The sequence below is a fragment of the Miniopterus natalensis genome, chromosome 22 (assembly GCF_054644295.1).
Source record: "Miniopterus natalensis isolate mMinNat1 chromosome 22, mMinNat1.hap1, whole genome shotgun sequence".
NCBI lineage: Eukaryota > Metazoa > Chordata > Mammalia > Chiroptera > Miniopteridae > Miniopterus > Miniopterus natalensis.
In genome coordinates, this window is record NC_142102.1 from 3,237,870 (window position 1) to 3,261,643 (window position 23,774).

Consider the following 23,774-nt stretch of genomic DNA (forward strand, 5'->3'; position numbering starts at 1 on the left):
TATGAAACAATGAAGATATAATAACTGTGAGTATCTGTGCCCCAAATAACACAGCAACTACTTATATAAACCCAAAACCACAGGAGACGCAAGGATATGTCGATAGAAACTTATTGGGTGTAGGAAACATTTAACACACTACTCTCGATACAAGACAGATCAAGTGGCCATCGATAGAAAGACCTAAAGAATATAATAAGGGAAGATCCTATATATCAAACTCTACACCCCAATAATAGGTAATGCACCTTTGCCTCAGGCGCGCACAGAACATCACAAAATCTGATCGTGTATCTGGCCGCAAAGAAAACATCAGTAGGTCCCACAAAGCAGTAAAGTTGGAAATTCATAACAGGAATTTTTTTTAAGTGCAAAAAGCCCCCTCTACCTGGACATAGAAATATACAGGATGCAGTACCCACATTTGGCAAAAGTGGGGAGACCTCAGGGTTCCCACCGACATTAAACTCAGCCTGAGTGTTTAAAGCGCTTCCTGCATTCGCTCATTGAACAAGATTTAACTGAGCATCCACTAGGTACCGATGTGGCGTCCAGTTGAGGCTAAAAGAAGAGGTTCCTCTCTGTTTTTCGGAAATTCCTTTGGGTGGGAAAGACTGGCAGGGGAACAGCAGCCCCCTAGCCCTGTGTGAAGAGCCTGCGTCTGGAGGCCACGGGGGAGTGGCTGGATGCTGCCACTCACGAAGAACCGCTGAAAGGCTGTGTACATCGGGAGAGTAAAGAGAAACCCGCAGGACTTCAGAGACCTTCTCGCCCCAGTGCCTTTCCATCCGTAAAGCATCATCGTCTGGAGAACATGCCCTTTCCGCTGTGTCCTCCAACAGGCCGGAGGAGCAGACGTCACCGGCCATCGAGTAGTGAGCTCCCCGTCACGCGCAGAACCGAGCAGCCCCTCTGGTCCTCTGAATGCATCACTCATCACCTCGGATCCAGGACCTTAGTCTCTTCCCGTTGGAAAGCATCCAAAACATGGACAAAATTGGCGACGACCCAAATGGCCAACAACTGTGCGCTAGTGAAGCGGTTTGGCTCTGTCTATATGATCGGGTGTTATGCAAGCTTTAAAGAATTAGTCCCGAGAAAAGATTTGCGATCGATCACGTAGGAACCGCTTCTGCTACAAGAGTGAAATGAGCAAAAGAGAACACGATCGATTCACGGCACGACGTCAGAGTTAAAGAAAAGACGTTTAGGGAAAACAAGACCAGGCCCCTTGCGCGTGTTCTTTGGTTCTCTTTGTTTTATATTTTTCTGCATCTTCCAGATTTTCTACAATGTGCATGAATTGTATGTGTAATTTCTAAGTAAACAAAAAATAGGGCTCTAGAAGAAATTGCTAAAACGAGTGGACGTATAGACAGAGATCCCCCGGACACCCCCGGAAAGGTCATTGTAGGAAGCGTCAGATCACTTCTCAGTTTCCTTCATCGACAACCACGGCATCAGTTAAATTAAAAAAAAAAACTCCGCTGGGTGCCCAGTGAGGATGGTCCACAGAAAAATCCTTTGGGGATGGAGAGAGAAGTCCGGACTCTGGGTGACACCCCTGCCCCCCCCAAGCATTTCACTCAAGGGCAATGGACTGTGATAATCGTGACATTCCCCACAGTCCCCGAAATAACATTTTCTTCTGTGCACCTGAAAGTAAAAACTGACAACATGCAACCCTGGAGGAGGGAAAAGATGTCACAAATCTCGGTACCACTAGATGTAGAAGGAAGTCTCTCCCCTCAGGTTCTTGAAGGCAGAGCGGGGGGCGGCCCGTCTCACGCGTCCCTCTGGGTGGGACAGTGAGAAGGAAGCACCTTCGCGTCACAGCTACGTAGGAAAAAGTATTTCTAAAATCAAGGGCAAGAAGCAGTGTTCTCGTGAGAACCGATCGCTCTGGCACGATACCTTGGGAAGCAAAAATCCGAAACGCGTGCAGGGTGATCCAACGCCGTGGACGTAAGAAAGCCCAAGAGATAAAATGGGCCTCCTTCCTTTCTGCTTGGAGGACTCCTGGATGTGGTTCCTGTAGCTCGTTAGCCATTAAAATTATTAACAGAGAATTATCTCCGATGGAAAGTGGTTCTGGTCTATGCATTGTTTTCCTCTCCTGCCAAGACCGTGTGCAATTTACTCTGAACATGAGCTATCCGAAGCCATCCAGCGTTTCTAAGTAGGCTTGGACCCGGTTCGCTGACTGCGGCCCAGCGAACCACCCAGGGCCGAGTGGCCAAAGGTCCCCGCGACATAATTTATTTAGAACTTAATTGAGACTAATTGCTGTCTCTTGTTTGCCTGCCCGAGGAACATCTGCCCAGCATCTGCTGTGACACCATGTGGTTGGGATGTTGGAAGCGTTCTGGGAAGTGAACGAAGGGGCATGAATATTTCATTGTGGATGTAGCCCACTGTAACTTTTTATAGGAAACTCCCAGTGGTTTTATTAGCCTGCCGCGTTAATACGCAGTGTCTCTCCAACGTGCGGGAGCCGAGGTTTGGGATGCGCTCGGGACAGGCCGCCTCAGTGACACCCACCCCCACGGAGGAGGGGATGGGTGGCCTGGGAAAGCTGTGGCTGAGTTGATGTATTGGGAGGGGTGGCTCAGAACCCAGACTGGTCTGTGAGGTGCCCACGAAGGGCCTCAGTTGATCCAGAAGGGGATACTCAGATGATAACAGGTTGGCCGTGTATGACTGAGCGTTGGCACCGAATGTGAGAAACAAATGAGCAGGAGCCATTCATCCCATTTCACAGATGGAAAAATAGAACCTGGAAAGAGATTCATGAGCAAGGTCATCAGAGACTTAGCCTGTGAGCCCAAACGAGAACCAGGACTCTCGCCTCCTAGGAGGCTCTCAGCTGGAGGAGGTGAGGATAATCTTGGGGAAACAGTACCCCTCAGGGGGTTTTGGGAATCACAGAAGAGCCAGAGGTGGGGGGAAGGCACATCTGGGACCTAGAGAGGAGCTCCTGGGGGGCAGGCACATGAGATCGGCCCATAGACAGAAATGAGGAAGGTGTTCCAGGCAGAGGGGCAGTGTCTGCATCGCACCTCCAGGTCAGGGAGTAGCAAATGGTCCCGGAGAGAGGAGTTCCCTTAACTCGATCTGTCCTACTTTTCATTTTCCTTAGTCCAGAGTCTTAGTTTTATTAACGTGCATATATTCCTGAAAACATCTGCAATCCTTGGTGGAATTATGGATGAGTGTGGCTGAAGGGATGTCTCCATTATCAGGCGGGGCCTTGAGTGCCAGGCCCAGCGTGCGAAAGACAGGAGGCACTAGGGAGCCCTTGAAGGTTTTGGAGTAAGGACGTCGCATGACTGAAGCTGTGCCAGAAGCATTTAGGTTCCTTAGGAGGGAAAAGAAATCACTGGGGAGCCTGTTAGGAGGCTGTTACATGGGTGGCCATGGGAATGGGGAAGGGGGACAGGTCTGAGATCCCCATGGGGGTTGGCTTGGTGGCACTTAGCCACTACTTGAACATGGCTCAGGGAGCAGTTCGAGCTTACCTGCAGATCTCACCCTGAGTGGCTGGTCTCTGGAAAACAAGGGGCCGTTGGGCTTTGGCAGTGGGAGAAAAGGAATGGCTTGTGACCTCAGCCACCCAGAAGCAGAGGCAAGTGGGACCCTCTGCTGTCCTCTGGGCTGTCCATCACACAGGCCCAGAGCCCACAGCGTGGAGAGTCAGAGGTCCCCTCATTCAAGGTATCTGTGGAAACTGTGACATAGGTAATGTCTGCCCCCCAAAATTAAATAAAAGTGAGCCATGGGAGCAAAATTGCCAAAGCAACCCAAGGAGGGGGCCGAGATGAACTTGGAGAGTAAGAGAGGCGGCCACGGTAGAGCACGAAGGGGGAGCGGGGGGGGGGGGGGGCAAGAGCGCCCAGCACCTGAGAAGCAGGGAAAAAGTGGGCTCAGTCAGGCAAGTGGCTGCCAGTGTCGCAGCTGTTGTGTGAACGGGACCATTATGACAAGTGACGCCCACTCAGGGCCCTCAGTCATTTCAGTCCCTGCAGGGAGGTGGGCACCGCAGGGTGCCAGCCCCTGAGCTGGATGCGGGTCCTGGGTCGCCAGCTGCCCTGAGCCACGACCAGCAGGGCCGCCACTTTTAACGCACAGGGATGCAAAATAGACGACGGAAAGTCACTCAGGAGATTGTAGTCCAGGGGCCTTGCCGGCTCCTGTCTGCTCTGGGGGAGTTGGGGGGCGCCTTTGGCAGGAGGGGTTCGAGGAGCAGACATGAGGCTTGCCGTTAGAGGTGGTCGTGGGTGGGGAGCAGGGGGAACTGCAGACTCTGTTCTTGTAAAGTTGGTGCCGGAGCCTCGCAGGGCAGGCGAGCCCCAAGGGCAGGCGGCCAGCGCCGGGCAGGTCCCCGTGGAGCTCCGCCTCTGTCCCCCTGAACACACAGCCGGCCTGGCCTTCCCCTCCACGCCCTCTTCCAGAAGGTGCAGGGCCGGCTCCTTCTGGCCCGGAGACCCGCCCTAGGGACCTTTGCGGAGAGCTCTGGGAAATCATGGCCCACGTGGGGCAGCGGCCGGTGGGGTGGGGTGTCGGGGGGTCCGCTGGCGTATTTTCACTTTGAATAATTTCGTGGGGCAGGGCAGCCGGGACAGCCGGGCAGGGACTCCTGCTGGTGTTCCTGAGGCCTCCGGGTATTTTCTGCAGCCCACTCAGTTTAGGACTTTGGGGCTCGTTTCGGGCCGGTCCCGCTCATACTAGTGTCTTGGGAGAACCATGCCACATGATTAACTTTTCTAATTGTTTTAGGGCAAAATACTTGGGTCCAGCCTAGTAAGGCAGCCAAGAGACAAGCTCGCATGTGAGTGCCTGCGTGTGTGAGAGATAGGAGCATGGGGACCAAAGCCAAGGAGAACGCAAGGACTCAGGTGCCCATGTGGCAAGCGATGGTGCCCAGTGGCCTCTTCAGGCGAGAGTCAGAGGAAAATACACATGTGGCCGCTTGGGGTTAGGTTCAGATCCGCCACAGCTGCCTCGCAGAACAGTGAAGCGTGAAGCCCCGGACTGGAGGCGTGGGGCCGAATTCCACAGCAGACCGGGCTTGGCCCCCAGAGGCGTCTTAAGGTCTTAGAGTTCATTTTAAAATCAGGAGGTTGCGCTCAGACTGGACTTTTTAGCTTTACTTTGAAAAAGGAAAGCTGTGGCCACACTTGACCCCCATGGCAACAGTGGGCTGGACCCAGTGGCGGCCCTGAGGCTGGGCCTGCGTTCTCCATGGACCACAGTCACGGTCACTCTTTGTGGTGTCAGTCAGTCAGTCAGTCAGTCAGGGACCCCTGACTCTCTGCTGGCCTGGTTCTGATTTGTGTAAGTAATTTTCCTATAAAATGTTTCTTATTTACAGAAAAGTACTGAGATTAACTAGGTAACACCCATGCCTGTACCTCCCGATTTTAACAAATCTTCCTGGTGGTTGCCATCTTTACTTCAGTGCAGACACATTGGAAGCCCTCTCGGGCCCCTCCCACTCCCAGTCTCTTTCCCTCCCCTGCATCCCATGTCACACCCCCTGGGATGGCTGTAATAAAAAAGACAGACGATAGCAAAACTGTCTGAGGATGGAGAATTGAGACCTTCATGCAGCGCTATGGGAAAACAGTCCGTCGCTCCTCACACTGCTAAATGTAGAGTTAACATGTGATCCAGCAGTTTCACTCCTTGGTATATAACCAAGAGAAATGAGCATATACGTCCACACAAAAATTGTGCAGAGCTTGCTCCCTCTGCTCTGATACGCTGAAATTATTTCCAGAGTCCATTGCAGAGCTCTGTGCCTCTGTCTCCCTCCCTCGTACCGCTGGCCTAAGATTCCGTGATCTGTGTGGCGGGCCCTCCAGGGAAGCTGGCCTCTCCATGCAGCGATCCTCTCGCTGTCTTTCCTCCTTCTGGACAGGTGGGTGGCAGGCCCGTGGAGCCCCTGCTCAGCGACCTGTGAGAAGGGCATCCAGCATCGGGAGGTGACCTGCGTGTACCAGCTGCAGAACGGCACACACGTCACCACACGGCCCCTCTACTGCCAAGGCCCCCGGCCAGCGCCAGTGCAGAGCTGCGAAGGCCAGGACTGCCTGTCCATCTGGGAAGCGTCTGAGTGGTCACAGGTGGGTGCCTGGGCGACTGCTGGTGCCGAAACCACCACCAGGGCCTCCGGCCCTTGTCCACAGAGACCCCACCATTGTCCCTTTTCCTGCATCCTGTTTATGACACATCTTCACATAGCACAGCCCTTGCAAGCCCCTAGATCAACTCAAAGCTGTGTTCTGGCTCACATGCTCTTAAATTCCATCTGAGATAACAACATGGCTAAAAAACGTGGATACTGTGTTATTGATAATGTATAGGTTTTTGATAATATATACCACGGAATTTTTAGGTCCCGTTTCTAATGAAAATATAGATGGATGGATAGATAGATAGATACATAAATAGATACATAGATATATAGATACATAGTAGATACATAGTAGATACATAGATAGATACATAAATAGATACATAGATATATAGATACATAGTAGATACATAGTAGATACATAGATAGATACATAGTAGATACATAGTGGATACATAGTAGATACATAGTGGATGCATAGATAGATACATAGGTATACAGGCCTACCTTTAACATCCTTTGGGCACATTTGAACTGTGGTGTGGTCAGATTGGGACGGTGGTTTCACGGGCTTTCCTTCGACTCTGAGACAGGCTCTGTGGATTGCAAGCGGCAGGCAGATGCTGGGAGGGACAGCTTTTACTGTGCTCGTCCAAGTTCTAAATCTCATGCCATAACCATTTTGGAAAGAGGTCAATTAAGCCTTCAGTTTTTAATTTTGAAGGCTGATCGTGTCATTTTATCTTTGGTAACAGCATCCTTCGAGGCTTTGCATGGACTTCGCAGTAATGATTTTGATTGTTTGGCTGTAAAACAAAAAAATAGCTGAATAAAGGGCCAGCTTCCCCCCGGGTCCCCCATCAGATGTGTTCTAGGAAAGTCAGAAAGGCTAAATCCAAGACACTGTTCAGTGTGGAAAATATTTTTAAAGTTCCTTTTTATTGCCAAACAGTTGGAATTATTTTGAATAAGAAAGCATTCAACCCGTTCTTAATGAATGAAAAGCCTGCCCTTGGCTGTTCTAAAACGAAGCTTACTTTTCAGACAGATCTTGACATGTCCCCGTTTAAAGACCTGCGTGGTTAACCTACCCTGTATGATATTTTAAGAAAAGAAGAGAATTTAAATTTTTTGCTTGATTTTTTTTTATTTATATGGACTTAGGTTTGTAAGTTTAACATTCCAGGGACCTTTTTGGGGGAGGGGGATACTGGTTGGAGGGGCAGGGCTAGGTAAGCAGTCTCTCTCCCCTTACCCACTTCCCATGAGCCTTAGAGCCTTAATCACCTGGCTGTTGATCCAAACAAGATTTACGCTTTAATCTCATCAAAACCATAAATTTTCCATTCAGATTCTTTCTTGGGGTGGGGGGGGGGAATGCCTCTTTACCAAAATAACCAAGCCTGACATTATCAACTATCAGCATAGGATTGAAGAACACCATATCGGAAGACGTGAGACAATTGGGACAAGATTTATAGGACCGTCTCTATCTCTGTCTGTCTATGTGCCTGGTCACGTCCTATCCTCGCCCTGAAATCCTATCCACGCCGATCAGTCTCCCTCGGGCTCAGCCCAGACTTGAGCTGAATGCTTCTTTCTAAACATTGAGCTTGGAATCCAGTGTCCACCCCCCACCCACCCCCCATCACATGCTCCCAGACTGGTGTTTCTACCACTTCGTCCGTGCTGAAGGCTGAAGCCCCTCTAACATTTCCTCGCCTGGAAACGCTTGGGTTTGACTTTCTCCTGGGAGGGTGTTTGTTGACGGGGTTGCCTTATGCAGCCAGCAGAGCGGATCACTCTCACTAGCTGCTCTCCAGCACCGCTAGACTGAGGCGCAGATGTCGAGAGAAAGGGGGTGGCCGTCCCCTGTCCTCAGCTTCCAGGGCCCCATCCCTGGATCCGAAGCCAAGAGAGAAACTGCACAGCGTCCTCTAAGTCCCTTCCGAGGCAGCCGCAACTCGCACAGGCCCAGGCTTCCAGCCAGTGGGCCGCTGGTCAAAAGGGCCACGCCAAGGGGTTGGCCAAGAAACAGGCGGGACGGTCCGTGCTTGAAATTCATGGGAAAGGAACAAGGGACACAGAACAGAGTCAGACAAAGCGGAAAGTCAGGCAGAAATGGGGAGAGGGCTCTTAGCTGAAGAGGGAGCCAGTGGGGTGGGTGCCGGTGTCATGGACGAGCCCAGGAGTCAGTGGTGAGGCCAGAGCTGATGGAAAGGGTCAGGGAGCGTGGCCGGGCAGGGCACGACCCTTCAGCGCAGTGGCCCAGGGCTCCCTGCAGCAGCCTCCTGGCCCGACCTGTCCTGCCCGGGCAGCCTTGTGTGGGAAACCTGCCTTCGACTGGCCCCCTGTGTCCCTTGAAATGCGCCGCTCACCCCACACGCAGGATCATAAATACATGTGCTCTCCGAGCTCCCCCACGCGACGCCACGGCCAGTTCTGAAGCACGAGGGTTTCTGCTGAAACAAGCCGGTCTAAATTAGCCTCAGAAAAAGAGAAAGAAGAAAACCTAATGGGACCTTCAGACGGAGCTAAATTGCATGCACAGGACAAGTAAAGCACCACAGCATTTGGGGGTAAATGTTAATAACAGAAATACAAAGAATAACGTGAGTCCCTTATATGCATTTTTGCAGAAGTCAGCTTTTTTTTTTTTTTTAAGCTGAAAAACATCATTGCTGTCATCTCCCGTGTTTTAGGTAAATCAGGCGATTATGAAAAAGGGAGTGAGAGTTGTGGGGGCTCCAGTTAGTGCCACTTTGGCGTGACAGGGCTCCCCACAGTAGCCCTGGGGCCCGGCTGTTGGGAGGAAGTCACCCTCCGAATCCCCCTCCGAATCCCCCCACAGCCCGGTGGGAAGAGCCAGGGGCCTAGACCTCCCTGCATTGCCTTCCTCACCTGGCTCCACCGGACTACTGTTCCTGCTCCCTCGGTGGTCCATCAGCACCTGTCCTTTGAACTCATCTGCGGCATTGGTCTTTGGACTTAAACTTCACTCCCCTGGGTCTGGCACTGGGTGGGGACTCACTAGGGGTTGAAGGCCTTGAGCTGAGCGGCACCGGATTCAGTATCCGAGTTGTGTTTTGCAGTGTTCCGCCAGCTGTGGCAAAGGGACGCAGAAGCGGACCGTGACCTGCACCAACTCCCAAGGGAAATGCGACGCGTCCACCAGGCCCAAGGCCGAGGAGGCGTGCGAGGACTACTCTGGCTGCTACGAGTGGAGAACCGGGGACTGGTCCAAGGTGAGTCCGGCACCCGACTTCCATCCCGCCCCAGCTGTGCGGGGACGCGAGGCGGGAACTCCGCTGTCCCTGTGGGCTTTGTTTCGATGAGGTAGGTCCCTGAGTGACCAGGCAAACTCACTTCCTTTCCAAACTCCGCACCTGCCGGTGACCCCACATGGTGTGTAATTTGAAAGGGAATGAATGTCCCCCCCAGAGCACAAAGCGGGGTGCCCGGATGCCAGCCTGCCGTCCCGTGAGGCATGCCAGCTGCGCCCCAGCATCCCGCAAGGGTTCGGTCACCCGGTTGTCACAAAAGCCTCATAAACCGGTGGGAGCCTTGGCCAAGCCACACAGCCGGGGCTTGTGGGCAAACAGCACTCTCATTGTTGTGATACACTTGGGTGAGGGGCACAGAGGGAGGGCCACAGCTGGGAGAAAGGACAGCATCTCCCACAGCCAGGCCTTGCCCCTGGGGACACAGCACAGGGTTGGTCAGCATTGGAATGAGTCACAGGATCTTTGCCATTTAACCTGCCTTGTACCTGTTCGCCTGATGCTTGACGGGTGCCCGTTTACTGGGAACTGGGTGAGCACTGTTGTTCACACGTGAGACCCAAACAGTAGGTCCTCTAGAGGGCTTCTCCCCTAAACTGTGAAATGTCGAATGAAATTTTCTCATGTCTAATTTTCTAATGACAGTTTCCGAGGAGAACGCAGTTTCCAGTTGTGTTTTCTCATGGCCTTGGCCACTGAAAACTCCCCATTTGGTTCTCTCGATGTCTCTTAACCCTGGGGTCTGAGAGGCACCAGTGTTTGTGTGGCCTGCACAGTCTCCTAAATATTTCGGGGTTCGCTGTTAACATTTAAAAATGGGAACGTTTCCCCTGGAAGTTTGGGCTGTGGCTTCTCTGCGGACACCTGCCTCGCATCACGCGTGGCCGCTGTGACTTGGGCCCGGCAGAGGCTGGCGCGGCTCCCCAGGCCACGGGTCTCCACTCCCCAGGCTCTGGCAGCCATTCGGCCTGTCATTTACCTGCCGGGCTCGGAGGTGACTCACTTAGTGCCTTTGCTTTACAGAGGAAGGAATGGTCTGCCTGCTGGAAAGCAAAACTTATTGGAATCTTGTCTTTGCAGAAATGCATGCCCCCCACATCAGAATTCAAACTCCTCCAAACCCCTGGGATGCATAAAAGCCAAATTTCTCAGGTTCCAGCACCCAGATGACAGTGAATTCAAGGAAAACCAAAAACACTCCTTCCTATTTACCCCCGGGTCAGAAAACGTGAACAAAGCAACAGGACCGAGGCCCAGCAATCCAGTTTATCCACAGATCAGACCTAGGGATGTAATAAAGCTCAGCACGGAGCGGCCGGGATGAATCCCACGTGGCGGGGGAGGCTTCACACAAAGGCTCTTACAAAAGAAATAGGCCATTAGGACCACAAGTCCTGGGATGGGGCTGTGAAGGGGCCGAATTCCTGCTCTGGTTCGCCGTTTCCTGGGCCTGAACCTCTCTGGCCCTCGGTCTCTTTATCTCTGACACGGGAATCCTGACACGCTGGCTCTGCCTGTCTCTCAGAGATGCTCAGAGCTCGCGAGGGGCCAGTACATGTGACTAAGCACTTCGACCGCTCAGCCACTTCCCTGCCTCAAGCCTGTCACCCAGTGGTCCCACAGCTGGGAGAGACAGTCCCCAGGACTGGCCTGTTCTGACCTACCTTCCTCTTACCCATAGGGCTGCCCAGCCTTTTCTAGAACCATGCCAGGAAATGTTGTCTCATGTCCAAGCGTATCCAAAACCAGCTTGAGAAGGGTCCCCAGCGTGGCCCAGGGAGATGGAGGCCCGCTGCCACCAGTCTAGGTTCTGATCAGAAAGCAGTCGTGAAAGTTCGGTGGCAGATGGTCCCGTTGTCCCTGAGAGGTCACCGAGGACACGGAGGGGGAGCCTGTCCAACACACTGACGGGCAGAATAACATTGTCCAGACAGCAGACGCGCAGGCGTGGGTGGGAACAGAGCCGTCGTTACAGTTGGGGAGTGGGCAGAGGTCACACGCTCAGCGCAGCCTGTATCGTTGAAGGGTGACTCCTGCGGCCACAGGTGGCCGGGCAGGAAGCAGAGGTGAGGTGCGGTCAGTGCAGGTCTGGCGGCACCTGGCATTGTTTCCTCTCAGCTATGGGCCCTGCACCTCCCAGCACTAGGCCCCTCCGGGCAGGGCCATTATCACCGGGAACAGAGGCTCAGAGAGGCTCTAACAGGGCGCAGGGGGTTTGAAACTGTCCTGATAGGAGAGTTAAGTTACCAGACTAGAGAGACAGTGACAGTGCCCCCTGCAGTCTCCCGGGCTCCAGGCTCCTGCCTTGCCAGCCAGCATCCGGGGCTCTGGAGGGGATGATCAGCCCCAGTCATCGGGGTCACCTCGGCTTTGTAGTTCCCGGGCTGCAATGTCCCAACCTGAATCTGCAGGTCAGATAGGGGGGACCCACAGCTAAGGCCGAAGTGGTGAAAGCAGCTCGAAAGGGAGTGTGAATTGAAGGGGAGGGTGTGTGCCTGTGTGTGTGTGTGGGGGGGGTGTTGGGTGTGTGGGGGTGGCTGTGAGGGGGGGTGTCTAAGATAGCATCTTCAGTTCCGAGGCTGGAGCAGAGGCAGTGGGGATTTTCATTATTGCTTAAACCTGCTATTTCAGGTTCCAACAGCTTCCGAGGTTTGTGTTGCTCTTGCCAAGTTGGGGGGCAGTCTGTCAAAACTGTGCTTGATATTTCACCAGTCAAGTGCCTGTTAGGCACAAAGAGAAAATTGAGTTACTGGGGGGGGTGTTCTCTCCCCCTGTCCCTCTCTCCCTCCATCTCTCTCTCCCTCTCCGCCCCCCACCTTCCTCCCTTCCCTCCTTTCTCCCCGGCCCTCATCCTGTTACCCAAACCTGCCCCAGGCAGACTGGGCCCCTCAGAGGATGGCTCAGAGACAACATGGGGTGGTGACACCGGGCAGTGAGCGTCCATCCTCACAAACGGTCACCCTGACCTACTCTCCCGCTCCCCCGGAGCCCGCGGACGGCCCGCCTGGGCCTCTCTTTAGGAACCAGAGCTCATGCACATCTGTAACGTTCCTGCAGCATCTTCCTGCTCCCGAGACTCTCGCAGCCTCCTTTAGCTGACTCTCAAAACATCCCTTTGGGATCTGGTGTTATTTATAGCCGTGATTTTACAGGCAGGGGGAGGGAGGAGAGGGGAGCCTGTCATTAGGGCCCGGCCTGCGTGTGATGACAGAGACCTGGTCCCTCCCTGCAGGGGGAAGTGTGGCCAGGGGAGTGGGGGCCCAGGGAGGGCCGAGGCCAGGGTGGAAGGCCCGTCCCCTGGGAAGAGTGACACAGACGCCCTGGCCTCACGTTCCGCCTCTCGGAGACGCCGTGCATGCCTTTGGTTCCTGCTTATTGTCCACCTACTATGCTCCCAGCACTGCTTTTGGCCACTTGGGCTGTCAGTGTAAGGATGAGAGGGGACCGAGGCCCCATCCGCAGCTCACAGTTGGTGTGCGGAAGCCAGGCCCTGCGGCTATTATCATTATGTTATCATTACGGATTATTCCAAAAAAGCCAGGCCCGTGACGCTCGCCAAATATCTCCCTGTCACCTGGGTCAGAGGAACGAGCGAACAGAAGGTCTTTCCCCCTTTCTGCAGGAAACTCACGTCTACAGAGAGGGAATCCTCCCTTGCCCTGTCGCTCCATAACTGACACCCAAGCCTTTCAGCGTATCCAGATCAAATTTTGCCCTTTCCTTTGTTTCCTTTTGCTCTCTGCACACCACAGTTTTCTTATTTCATTGTTGCTCTTCCCGGGGAACTTTCACCCCCATGTTTTTGGCGCCCCCCGCCCTGGGCTGGGGAAGGGCCCCTGGGTCGGGTGGCAGGTCACCAGGGGAACGAGGGGCTGCGCTTCCTTCAGGTCCCCAGCCAGGCAGGGAGCTGTTCGGGTGGATTTATGGTCCACTCCCTTTCTGTCTCAGTTTCCTGTGTCTCGGGAGCCCCATTAAATGTTAATGTAATTAACGGCTTGAAAAAGCCACCCAGCAGGGAAAGAGTGCTTCAAACAAGACCAGATATGTTTCCTTTTCTTTTATAGATCTGTTTGCTTGGCTTTTAAAAGCCTGAAAAATGGCTTCGCTCCTGTGCTCGGGGCTAATCCGATGCTATCGGGACACCCAGGCAGGCGGTCTCCTCGCTGTTTAATTAAAGCCGAGGCCTGGTGGGGTGGGGGTGGACAGAGATGGAATTTGTTGCGTGTGCCTGTCATCCTTAATGTGACGAGATCAGGTGACAGGAGGGGGCCGTGCAAAAGCAACCCTCAGACCTGTCTGGAATCGTGTTTGTCCTCAGGGCCACGTTGGCCTCTAATTGTGCTCCCAGGGTCTCCTGGCTGAGCTGCCAGGTCAGTGCCTGGAGCCAGGCAAAGGTGGGCGTCCATACCTGCCTGCAGAGCCCCAATGACAGGCCTGGCCACCTGGGAGCACTCAGCAATAGGCCAGGTGACTCAGTGCACCTTCCTGGACACCAGGGACTCCATCAGCCCTGTCTGCTCTTGGCCCCGTGCTTGCTATTGTCGTTAATAGCAGCGCTTATTGGGGGCCTCTCCATCCCAGTCTCCCTGCTCAGCACCTGTTCTAAGCTGTCTCTAATCATGGAAACCATTCTGCAAGGAAAGCTTTATTAACCTCAAGCCACAAATAGTGAAACTGAGGCTCAGAGAAGTTAAGCAACTTGCCCAGGGTCATACAGGCAGCAAGTGGGGGGGCAGCCATGATCCTTCCCTGGTGAAACTCCGGCCCCAGGGGGCGTGGTTACCCATGGACCTTAGGCCAGGTAGGCACCACTTCGACTCATGAAAATGCAGCCAGTTTGGAAGGTGGCGGCTACATCAAAGGGTCACTGATGGAGTCTTTCGATGTTTTAAATTACGTAGGTAACCCTCTCTTACTATAGAAAACACAGAAGAGAAAATACGTCCTGCACACCGGATGATAGCACGGTGAATTTTTTTCACAGTTGGTCTTAGCAACTCCTATATAGGTGCACACACGAGTACTGAGCAAAAACGGGGACAGTTTGGTTACTTGCCTCTTTGTAGCCCGTGTGTCCTCCCACCGAACACACTGGAGCAGCCCCTGTGGGACCAGCTCAAGCGGTTCCCAGGCGGGTAAGCAAACACCAGAGGCTCTCACAGGTTCTTCCGTGTGCGTGTGTGTGTGTGTGTGTGTGCGCGCGCGCGCGTGCTCGGGCCATTCACAGCCCAGGACTGTGTGTGCAGCAGCCCCCAGGGCTCCAGCTAAAATTTAGCAAAACCTAAGCCAAGACTTAACCCCTGGGAGGGGCAGGGTCTGCAGGGTCCCAAGTGCCCCTGCAGCTGTTGGGTGGCCCCTGGCCTCTCGCCTGGCCTGGCCCTGGCTCCTGGAGGTGCTGGAGAGCCGTGAGCACAGACACTTGTGTCTCCATGGGAGAACTTGGGAGGCCCTTTCCATGAGCTCGTGGAGCAGTTCTTTTTCCAGACTGGAATAGAAGCCAGTGACCCGTGCTAGGAAAGACAATGAAGAAATACACGGTCGAGCAGGACAATGACCTGGGGTTTTTTATTTCTGGCCGCTCACGCAGTCGCCATCCAGGACAACCTCTGAATCCTACAGGCAGCTGGGGCCTGTCCCTTGTCTCCATCCACTAATCACCTTACCTCGGGCAAGACACTGACCCCTGCTGAGCTTGGTGGCCAATGTCAGCCTCAGGACCACAGTGGAATCTTTCTGGCGAGCCTGCAGGAGGAGTGAGCACGCCTTCCGCCCATGCTAGGGGTGTCATGAGTGCTACCCACCCACCCACCCCACCCCCAGCCCAAAGCATGTGAAACAAGACTGAAAACTGTCTGAGGGGAAATTAGCCCTTGAGGCTACCCCAACCAAACACCTGAGTTTTACGATGGTCACTGATCATTTCCGGGCAGAGACCCTGTTAATTTTGCACTTGGTTTTAATAGACCCACAGGACTGAGGCCTCGCCCGATTTCTCACATGCATAACAGCGACACCTGCAAAAGGCATCGAAGCCCTTGCTGGTGTCCTGGCCAGGAAGTGACTCAGCCAGGCCGACTGCCCAGCTGGCAGGGCCTGGGTGCCTGGTGGCAGGGGGAACCATGGGAGCCAGACGGGCACACGGCAGGCGTCTCCTTCATTAGCCTGTGCAGTCTCCTAGGGACCTGAAAACCCAACAGTCACCTGTCCCATGTTCCTCCGAGAAGGACTGTGAAGATACCCAGCTCCCCCTCCTGGGCGGGTCTCCTGCAACAGGTGGTACCGGGCCATGGTCCACGTCGAGATATGATGAGAAAAGGGATGTTGGTGTTGCTTCCATGGCTCTCGCTAGTGCCAAATGGTCACAGAAACAAGGCCCTGAGTACATGGCAATCCCATTTTCTCAGGCAGTAGGGTGTTTTTTTTCTTTTAATTTTATGACCCATTTAGATATAAAAGTCTTTAATGGCATAGGTGGACTAGTCAAACGCTTACTTAAAATATGTAACTTACCCTAACCTTCATAATTAAAGTTATAGATCTATATTAGAAACATTGTTATTTTCTGTCTCGAGCGCATTATAAAGCTGGAGCTGATGAAATCGCTGCTTGTACAGGGTCAGAAACGGCGGGGTAGAAGCGGGTTTGTGAGGTGCCACCTGACAACCTCGCGTCTGCCTGTGTCGTCATCACTCTGCTTCCTGAGTCACCTGTCCCGTTTGCCAGGGTGTGCCCGTCACTGCCAGCTGAGCTCGCTGCATGCCGCCTGTATCCGAATGTGTCCGTGCTGCTCCCTTCGGCGGTTCACTTGCAAGCTGTGGCATAACGTTGGCATGTTGTAACACTGGCAGGACTTGGCAGGACTTTGCTCTATTGTCATGACTTTGCTCCGTGTTGGCACGACACTGCTCTGCGTTGGTGTGACTCCATCTTGGCGTGACTGTGCTCTGTGTTCACAGGGTTTTGCTCTGCACCAGGGCTTAGCTGCTTCCTTTACTTAGCCTGCTGGCCTGGTCTCCCCATTTCCGGGGTAGATCCACTTAACCAGATTGCTCTCGTGCGTGATCTTTAACATTTCCACACCTTCCTCCCTTGTTTGTGATTATGAAGTCCTGCCTCCAGGGAAGGATGATCCCATTTCTTTGCCTCTTTTTTTTTTTTCCACCCACAGTGATCTTGGTATGAAATAATTCCAGTCACCCCTTCCTTCTGCCCCGTGAGAGGTTTTTTTCTTACTTCAGTGTAACATAACTTACACTTTTCTAAGAATAATTTTGAGCAAAGCCTTCACCCCTTATACTTGAGCGCGCCTATCACCTGTATATAGACTGCAGACATGGTATTTCTCACAGTTCTGGAGGCTGAGAGTCCAGGGTCAAGGTTCTGGGTGAGGGCTCTCTTCCTGGCTTGCAGACAGCTGCCTTCTAGTTATGTCCTCACATTGTGGAAAGAGGGAGTTCTGATCTCTCTTCCTTTTTTTTTGAGGACACTAATCTCACCATGGGAGCCCCACCCTCATGAGCTCATCTAAACCTAATCACCTCCCAAAAGCCCTACCTCCAAATGCCGACCCGTTGAGGGTTAGGGCTTTGTGTGACAGTTAAGGGGGCACAGACATTCAGTCCATAATATCTTGAAACAGTCTCTCATTAGGCAGCAGGTGCACAGCCAAGACGTCTTGTTCTGCAGTTATTTCAAGCACCTGTGAGTGACACACAGGGACCAGGCCCTGGGGCGGCCACATCACTGGGCCGTCGTCACGGCCCCCCAGCCCAGGTTAGGCCCCAGCTCAGGCTGTCCCTGTCTCCGGCAGTGCTCGTCGACCTGCGGGAAAGGCCTGCAGTCCCGTGTGGTGCAGTGCATGCACAAGGTGACCGGGCGCCATGGCAATGAGTGCCCTGCCCTCTCGAAGCCAGCTGCCTACAGACAGTGCCACCAGGAGGTCTGCAACGACAAGATCAACGTGAACACCATCACCTCCCCTCGCCTCGGTGAGTGCCTCTGCTGGCCCCACTTGCTTCTGAGGGCTGCCTTGTCCCCTAGCCAGCAAGTCCCCACTGGCGGTGGGGTCGGTGAGCCAGGAAGCCCCCTCCATGGGTCTTACCTGAGCCCTGGAGAGGCTGACATTTGTCAGTTCTGTAGAAGATCAGAAGCATCAGAGGTGGAATTTCATTCCTTGTCATGAAAAAAATGTCTGCTCACTTCAGTCTCAAACACAGCACCTCGAGTGTCCCGTTAACCCCTCTGCCAGCAACTGGGGAACATGGGAGAATGTCCAGATGTTTTAGAATCCCTGGCGGGGGGGGGGGGGGCAGAAGGAAGCACTTTGTTCTGGGAATGAAGGATCTGGGGTGTCATTTGTGGATCCTTGGGGACGTCCACATGGGATGTTCCTTAAGCTAAGCTTGAGAAGGAAGGAGAAGTATTGGCAGGTTTGGTCTTTAATTCAGCGGGGACCTTTTGTGTGAGCAGCTGGACCCTGAGAGCTCCAAACCCAGCCCTCAGCAGGCCATGGCCCTGGCCGACAGGGACCCAAGGATTAAAACATCTAACACTTATCTGATGACGCTTTCAAACAGAGGTTCTGCTTTTCCAAACAGAAATCCCCAGGGAATATTTTCCCACCAAAGTCCCTTTCCCTAATGTTGGAATGCCACCAGAAGGAAGGGGGCTTCTAAGCGGCTCCCCTGGCAGGGGTCTTTGAGCTTGCTGAGGTGCACCCCAGGCTGCTGCATGCACAAACCCCCTTGGCATCCCCCAGAGACCTCCCTTGGGCAGGACCTCCTCTCTGCAGGACCAAGACCCTGCAGGCGACTCACCCCCTTGCTTATGCTGTGACCCTGTGCTTGTGTGGGCCCTGTGACCTTCAGTGCCCTGTGCCCTTGTGTTTCATAAGTGCCAATAGTGATGACATCTCCTGGCACAAAATGACAGTAAGCGTCACTTAGGTCAGAAGCAGGGTGGGCAGTGCCCTCGCCCCAAGGAGGCAGTCACGCCACTAAACTCTGCCAAGTGGTCAAGTTGGACACAGGGGTGTGTCCCCTGTAGAAGGAAACAGCAGCCACAGTGTCCCCAGCAGGGGACCTGCTTCCTCAGTCTCTGCCAGGCTCCGGAGGGCACCGGTGAGGGCAGCCCAGCATGTGTCAGGCTACAGGCCACCTCTGTGCGTGCGTCATGATGTCCCCATGCCGTCTGTAACCCCTGGGCTTTCTCTCTCCACCGCCCCCTTAGCTGCTCTGACCTACAAATGCACGCGGGACCAGTGGACTGTGTACTGTCGGGTCATCCGAGAAAAGAACCTCTGCCAGGACATGCGGTGGTATCAGCGGTGCTGCCAGACATGCAGGGACTTCTACGCCAACAAGATGCGCCGGCCACCGCCAAGCTCATGACACGCACCCCCGCGGTCCCACAATGCTCCCGCGCGAGGCCCGAGTCCTGATGACAGGGCCGCCTGAAAGCCCGCCCGCCCACCCGAGAGCACACCAGTCCCGCAGCTGGGACCCACAGCACCGCGCCGCTCGCCCGCAGGCCGTCCCGGGGGTCCAGTCCCCCTAGGACTTGAGCGTGGACTTGACGTTTGCCGTTAGTGCTTTTATACTTAATATATTAAGAGCCACTGGATGGCTTTCTACAGTAAGGAAGAAATAGGCATACATCACAAAATAAGCGTAGTTTCTAAGTTTCCATGTACCTCAAAGAGAGCACTTCTGACAACTGTTGACGGAGCGAGACGTCACTGGCTGCCTCCGGCTTCCTCCCGACGTCTGAATTCCCAGTGCTTCACGTACCACGGGGGAATATCCAAAATGAGACATTTGACATTAAAACGGGCTTTATTCTGAAAGCCAGTGACACCCTGGGCAGAAGGACGGATGTCGACAAGCCTCTGCTAGTGGCTTCTCCGGAGGGGCCGGGCCACCGGGACCCTCGCGACAACACAGTGACTTTGCCTTTCTGCCTGTCGCTGAGAACAGGTCCTCTAGACCCCAGGCCTTGCCCTGGAAGTCTTCGTTCTGTGAGTCTGGGTCTGCGTAAGCCAACAAGGAGACCAGGGCCAAGTCGTTCTGCATCCGCCACGTGGGGGAGCATGTTCTAGAAGGGTTTGGGTTTGGGGAGGCATCTAGTTTCCACGTCTCTGCTGCCCACCACATAGGGGAACAGAAGAGCCTCTCTTCACGGCGCTGTGACATGGGACACGTGCTCCTTTCGGCTATGGAATCGCTTCCTGGCACGCAGGGGAGCTTGGGACAGCTCTGTCAGGTGTGCGGGGCTCCCCTCTCCCTTCTGGGGACCTCTGCTCTAGCCAGAACTTCGTAAAATTCGCACCTTATGGGGCGGCTTCCTATTGACCTTGGCCATCTATCTGAAGTTGCAGAACCTCCGAAGACTGGCGCTCGGGCCTGGCGGCTTCGCCCATCATGGGGTGGGTTTCCTCCAGGGGCCGCTCCGCCGGGTGGGCGAGGATCGGGGAGGAGATCAGTCAGGACAGATGGAAGAGAGCCTTCCGGTAGCTCAGACCTTGTCATGCTGACATGATTGACCCATCTTCCCAGTGGGGCAAGAATGACACTCAGAAAAGCACGGAGAAGGTCTTTCCCTCCCGCAGTCCCTTCACCCCTCAAAACAGAGCTGTGCCCTCTCTGGAGCCTGGGCAAATGACCCGAGTGGCCTCTGAGAGCACAGAAGACGACAGGACCCTGCCGCTCCGGGGGGCCCTCGCCTGGGCACAGGGACCCTGGATGCCAGGAGGTCTGTTCTGCTGAGCAGCTTGGTGGGTGCTGGATGGGTGCTAATGCTCAAGGACTTTGCTGTGAGGAGCCCACCTCCTCCGTGATCCCAGAGGGTCTCGCTTAGGCTGCTGTCCATGGATCTTCTCCAGGCGCCTCTACACTTACTGGTGCTGTTTGTGTATCTGTGTTTGTGTTTGTACGTCACAACTTTCTGGTCAGCTTACATCACAGCGACAAACCAAACGCTCTGCCCTCTCCAGCCTGCGCCAGGGGCCGGGTGTTGGTTTGGGGTTTTTACCACCCCAGAGGCTGCGAGGTGGAAGGGACGGCCGGGACTCGACGTAGCCTCGCCGGAACCAGTGAGGAGTATGGAGAGACCTCCCTCGGTGCTCTGCAGAGAGAAGCGGGAGAATTCCAGGCTGGGGCCGCCCACCCTGTAATGTCACCCGCCAGCTCTAGCCACAAGAGCTGCAAAGCGCTGTGCTCCCCAGCGCAGGCTCGGCCACCGGCAGACACCCCAAAGCTACGTCCCCACAAAACCCTTAAATCTCGGGGAGCTAGGGCTTTGCTTTTTCTCAGCCCCAAATGTTCTGTAGCTCAGCACAGATGGACGGAGCCGGTGGAGCCAGCTGAGGAAGCCAGGGCAGCCGAGCCTGCATGGGTCACCAGGCCCGCGAGAGCTGGGCAGGCACCTGTGCTCTTAGGCGAGCGCTTTCCCTGCCTGGCGCCTCTGCGTTTGCTCCTGGCCACCCTGACTGTACCAACTGGGCGCCCCTGGCAAGGGCCTCACACCCTCAGAGTGCAAACGATTGATCCGGTTGTTATTAAACACCCCATCGGGTCCCTGAAGTCCACGGCTTCCCGAGCCCTGCAGCTCGCGCTGGCGCCCGGAAGCTCACCACCCGCCTCCGCTCACGGCACGGGCGGGGCCCCACCTCGGTGCCGCCACCGTGACGTTCCTGCCCCGCTTTGTTCAGGAGACACTGACACCCTGCGATGGCAACGGTGACGTTTCTTTGTCGTTAACAATGCCCTGTACTGTCTGTCACTCAAGTACTGTACCTTTGCGGCTGCACAGACGTGCCGCTGACTCCAGAGTCTTACGATCTCACGGTGCTATTTTCGTTGGTGCAAGTGAAGCCCTCTCGATCGACCATGGCTTGATATTCTCGGCACACAGGGAACGATCTCGGTGGCAATAACGTCACTTCTTTGTTCTCTCCAGAGTCAAATGTATATAGTTTCCATTAGTTAACTTACATTACGTACTGTACCCGTGGTATTTTTGTTTGACTTTTTGGTGCTGGTTTCGAAAGAAGAAAAAAACCACACACACACACACACACACACACACACAGAAGACGAACTTCGGACACCACTGTAAATGAAAAAAATTAATCATTTCATTGGAAGCGAGCTGAATATGTTTAATAAAATGTTTTTCCATAACAGTTTTAAGCTGTCTGTGAAGTAAAAGACGAACGCTGGTCCTCGAGAGCTGAGCGAGGGAGGCCGTGTCCCGTCCCCCGGGGGCAGTTGCAGAGCTTGTCCGGGGCTTGGCTGCAGAGAGCGGGAGCTGCCGACCTGGCTGTGGACAGGGTCAGAGGTCACTGGTAAATGCGGTTCTGGCGGGTGGCTGTCTCCCCAAGCGAGCGCTAACAAATCATTTAGGCCCAGGCCTCCTCCCTGTGTGGTTGCAAAACCCTGGGCGGGGGCGCAAAGGCCCAACAGCTGTGCTGAGTGCGCGTCTGCCTCGGAGCAGCAGCCGCCTCACTGGGGGAGCCCCCCGTGCTCCGTGGGGGCTAGTGACCCCCGGGCCAGTGGCCTCTCAGCTAGAGCTCAGACCTCTATCATGCCAGAAGGGGCACCTGCTGCCTACAACCTTGCCTCCCAAACCGTGAGCTCCCGCCCAGCCCCGCTGACCACCCAGGCTGCGGACATGGCAAGGGGACCCCACCCTCGTAACTGGAACCGCTGCAGCCAGCTGGACCTTGTCTGGGCCTGGCCGGGCAGGGATGCCACAGCTCCTGCTCCTGGCGGCTGGGGTCGGGGGGTCATCTCCTGGCTGCATCAAGGAGGAAAAGCTCCCCACCCTAGAACTTGGAGCTCCATCAGACGAATGCCTCCTTTTAATGTTGGAGCAGCACCCAGAAATCTCATGAAAGACCATTTGTTTAATAGACGAGGAAGCACTCACAGCCCCCAGTTACCAGGAAACCTATAGCTTGTGTTCATTTTCAAGAACCATCAGCCACCTGCCTCGGGGAACTGTTAGAACTTTCTCCTGCTTTCCTGAGAGTGCTGATCTCTCTGGCGGGTTAACTTCTAACAGCCCTGACGCTGTGCCGTTTCTTTATAATCCGCTCGGACTCCTGGGTGGCTCACAGTGATTCCAGTATGTGACGTGAAACCGACAAGCCGTCGATCAGCAAGTGCTGAGTGGCCTTCCCGTAGGAACCAAGCCCTTCCTGGAGGTCCCGGCCGGCCAGTGTGGCTCAGTTGGTCGGGCATCATCTCATACCCGGGAGGTCCCCGGTTCAATTCCCATTCAGGGCACATGCGGGGGTTGCCATCTCGGTCACCAGTAGGGGGCGTGCAGGAGGCAGCAGATCAATGTTTCTCATCAATGTTTCCCTCTCCCTTCCTCTCTCTTTGAAATCAATAAAAATATATATATGTGTGTGTGTGTGTGTGTGTATATATATATATGTGTGTGTGTATATATATACATATGTATACATATGTATACATATGTATACATACATATATATACATATATACATATATATAAATATGTGTGTGTATATATATACATATATATACATATGTATACATACATATATACATATATACATATATACATATATATACATATATACATATATATAAAAATATATGTGTGTGTATATATACATATATATACACATATATACACATATACATATATATACACATATATACACATATATACACATGTATACATATATATACATATATATACATATATATGTGTGTATATATATATATATATATTTTTTTTTTTTAAAGAGAGAAAGTAGAGGACCAACCTAGTATGGCTCTACTTGCATTTAAAAATAAAAATAAAAGTAAGAGGGGGTAACATGTCCCAGCCACTTCCACAGCAGTTCTATAAACGGGTTTAATGTTAAGGTTTTTTTACTTGCGTGTTGTCTGAGTTCCCACCTGGAAAGTAAGCTCCGCCAGGGCAGAAAGCACGTTTCCCCCCGTGTGTGGCTGGGTCCCCGGTGCCCACACACGCACGCACCAGGTGACCACACATCCCCTTTGCTCGTTACAACTCATATTGTTTAGATTCCTTTCAGATAAGTTCAGGATCGTACCAGAACGTGTTTATGTTGAGTAACAAAAGTGTGCTCGGAACTGAGTGATTTTTATTTTTATTTTTTTGCATATACCTTAAGTGATATAAATATTTGGACAACTAGCTGTAAGTCAATGAAAACAAGATGCTGACAGCATTTCAAGTTCTTCCCCTTGTCAGCCACCCCTTGCCAGCACAGACAGGTGTTTCCAGGTGGTTTCCATGGCGACCTAGAAACTGCCCCCCCTTTCGTTTTATCTTTGGAAGAAGAGACTGACAGATTC

The 23,774-nt window shown here is 53.6% G+C and overlaps 1 protein-coding gene across 3 annotated transcripts in view; it reads left to right on the forward strand.

Moving 5' to 3' along the window:
• Positions 1 to 21,596, forward strand: part of ADAMTS17 (ADAM metallopeptidase with thrombospondin type 1 motif 17) — a 155,286-nt gene extending 133,690 nt beyond the window's left edge. For all 3 annotated transcript variants that reach the window (XM_087829135.1, XM_087829134.1, XM_087829136.1), the window contains 4 exons: positions 5,921 to 6,125; positions 9,229 to 9,381; positions 17,228 to 17,405; positions 18,646 to 21,596. In XM_087829135.1, coding sequence (XP_087685261.1) covers positions 5,921 to 6,125; positions 9,229 to 9,381; positions 17,228 to 17,405; positions 18,646 to 18,806 — 697 coding nt within the window. In that variant the 3' untranslated portion in view covers positions 18,807 to 21,596. The remainder of the gene's footprint in view (positions 1 to 5,920; positions 6,126 to 9,228; positions 9,382 to 17,227; positions 17,406 to 18,645) is intronic.
• Positions 21,597 to 23,774: the final 2,178 nt, after the last annotated feature.